Here is a 2,946-nt window from a genome sequence, read left to right as displayed (position 1 = left end):
CGGGTCCGCTGCCCGGCGCTCCCCGGCTCCGGGCCGCCCGGGAGCTGCTCGCGGGGAAGGGGGTCTGGGTGTTTTGAAGGAGAATCGCCGAGAAGAGTGCTGTGAAAGTCACTTTGGATTTCCTGGTTTGGATCGGGACCTTTTCTTAGCGTGCATTAAACCCGAGACAGCGACGGGACCCGCGACCCGGCGAGATCAAGCCTTCGGGGCGATGGCTGAGTTCGGGATGCGTGCTTGTCCGGCCGAGGCTTGTGCCACGGAGAAGGAGGGAGCGAAACATGTTGTTCGGTTGCCCGAGGAATGTTTTTTTTAATTGGTGCACCGAGATTGCCGGAGTTACTTGAATGTACAGACCCTGGTGTCAGACCTCGGAGGATTTAAACCTTTCTTTTTATTATCATTTCGGAGTGAAATCGGCTAGACCTCTTCCCACAGCTCGGAAGCAGGTCCCGAGCCGCTGAAGTGCACCGTGGCTCTGTCTGCCGGCAGCCGCTGGGCTATCTGGAGGTAGTAGTATTATTTTTATTTTTTTTTCCTACGGGGATTGAGTTACACCGTCCCCCTGGGAACGGCCATGGCGTTGAAAGCCAGAGCGCTTTACGACTTCCAGAGCGAAAACAAAGAGGAGATCAGCATCCAGGAGAACGAAGAGCTCGTGATCTTCAGCGAGAACTCCCTGGACGGGTGGTTACAGGGTAAAAACAGCCGCGGAGAGACAGGCCTCTTCCCGGCCTCCTATGTCGAAATCCTCCGGTCCCGGACAGGCTCCAGTTATACGGACTACTCTCGCAGCCCCGCCGGCTCCCCTGGGCACGGCTCCTCCTTCTGCGTGGCCCCGACCAACCCCAGCATCTCCTACCAGGGCAGTTTTGAGGATGACGACGACGACGACTGGGATGACTGGGACGATGCCTGCACGGTGGTGGAGGAGCCCCGGAGCGCGCCGGGCACCAACGGGCACCCTTCGCCCACCCTGCAGTACCCCGCGGCTTACTCCCACCAGCACGCCGGCTACCGGCCCAAGCCGGCGCTGGAGAGGCAGGACAGCTTGAGCTCTTCCAAGAGGGGCAGCGTGGTGGGGAGGAACCTGAACCGCTTCTCCTGCTTCGTCCGCTCCGGGGTGGAAGCCTTCATCCTGGGTGATGTGCCTCTGATGTCCAAGATCGCGGAGGTGTACTACATCGAGATGGGCTCCAAAGGTCCCCAGTGGAGGGCAAACCCCCACCCATTCATCTGCTCTGTGGAGGACCCAACCAAGCAAACCAAATTCAAGGGCATCAAGAGCTACATCTCCTACAAGCTGACCCCCAGCAACATCAACTCCCCCGTCTACCGGCGGTACAAGCACTTTGACTGGCTGTACAACCGCCTCCTGCACAAGTTCACGGTGATCTCAGTGCCCCACCTGCCCGAGAAGCAGGCCACCGGCCGCTTCGAGGAGGACTTCATTGAGAAGCGCARACGGCGGCTGATCTTATGGATGGACCACATGACCAGCCACCCCGTCCTCTCCCAGTATGAGGGCTTCCAGCACTTCCTCTGCTGCCGCGACGAGAAGCAGTGGAAGCTGGGCAAACGCCGGGCGGAGAAGGACGAGATGGTGGGGGCCAGCTTCCTGCTCACCCTCCAGATCCCCACGGAGCACCAGGACCTGCAGGACGTGGAGGACCGTGTGGACGCCTTCAAGGCCTTCAGCAAGAAGATGGACGACAGCGTCCTGCAGCTGACCAACGTGGCCTCAGAGCTGGTGCGCAAGCACGTGGGGGGTTTCCGTAAGGAGTTCCAGAAGCTCGGCAATGCTTTCCAAGCCATCAGCCACTCCTTCCACATGGACCCCCCGTACAGCTCGGACGCCCTCAACAACGCCATCTCCCACACGGGCAAGACGTACGAGACCGTGGGGGAGATGTTTGCCGAGCAGCCCAAGAACGACCTGTTCCTCATGCTGGACACGCTCTCCTTGTACCAGGGGCTCCTCTCCAACTTYCCAGACATCATCCACCTCCAGAAAGGTAAGAGGGCTGCCTCGCTCTCCGGGGAGCGCGTCCTTCCCCGCGGGGGGTCGGTCCCAGCCGGCAGCCCAGACGCGCTGAGCTGCCTGGGAACAGCCAGGCCCAAACCGTTTGGGAGCGTGTCGCTGCCCCATAGAAAACAGGATGGGTGGGTTTAGCACCCTGCTGTCTAGGGGATCCGGGTTCCTGGCGTCGCCCCGCGGGGGTGGCCTGGGAACGGCGAAACTGGGGCCGTCCCTGCCCCACGGGGCGCCTCGGGGGACCGTGGGAAGGGGCCGGCAGGACGCGGCTCGGCCACGCCGCTCCCTCGCGTTTCTCCCCGCACGTCGCTTGTGGCTGGGGGGGTCTCTTCTTGGGACGAGGGGCCGGATCCGGGCCGGAAGCGAGGCCGCGTGGGCAGAGCGGAAGGCAGGATTTGGCCTCCAACCTTTGCTTCCTCGGAGCGCCTCCTCCTCCTCCTCCTCCTCCTCCTCCTCTCTGCCCTGGAGCTGGAGCTGGAGCCGGAGCGGTCCGCTGGCCGTGGCAGACCGGGAAGCGGCGTTCCTGCCGCAGGTCCGGGGACCGCAAGCTCTGCTCCAGCGCTCCGGCGGCACCGGGCAGAGGGGGAGAAGCCGAGCAGCTCCTGCAGCAGCGCTCGCGTTTTTGGGCGAGCAGCCTGCCTGCTAGCACCGGGGGAGGAATGCCGGGTGAGAGCCAGGCCGGATTCCTTCGAAACCGAGCTGTAAAAATAAGTGGAAGGAGGGGAAAAACTGGTGTCAGAGCATCAGCCTGTGTCTCAGAGGGGAGGTGGTTTCCCAGCCGAGCTCCGGCCAGCCGGTCTCCAAAGAAAACCCTCGTCGCACCACGATCAACCGCCTCCTGGCTGCGGCCGGTGCCCGGGGCCGGCCGGGGGCTCCCGGCTGCCCCGCGTCGGAGGGCTCTCGCGGGCCCGGCC

At 63.1% G+C, this 2,946-nt stretch overlaps 1 protein-coding gene across 1 annotated transcript in view; it reads left to right on the top strand.

Moving 5' to 3' along the window:
• Positions 1–6: 6 nt before the first annotated feature.
• Positions 7–2,946, top strand: part of SNX33 (sorting nexin 33) — a 5,577-nt gene continuing 2,637 nt past the window's right edge. Inside the window, exon 1 of the mRNA XM_085303959.1 lies at positions 7–2,012. Within this exon, the coding sequence (XP_085160085.1) occupies positions 575–2,012 (1,438 nt within the window). The 5' untranslated portion in view covers positions 7–574. The remainder of the gene's footprint in view (positions 2,013–2,946) is intronic.

The sequence above is a fragment of the Rhea americana genome, unplaced genomic scaffold (assembly GCF_003343005.1).
Source record: "Rhea americana isolate MKP2758 unplaced genomic scaffold, rheAme1 scaffold_201, whole genome shotgun sequence".
NCBI classification, from domain to species: Eukaryota; Metazoa; Chordata; class Aves; order Rheiformes; family Rheidae; genus Rhea; species Rhea americana.
This window is presented reverse-complemented; position numbering and strand designations above follow the sequence as displayed.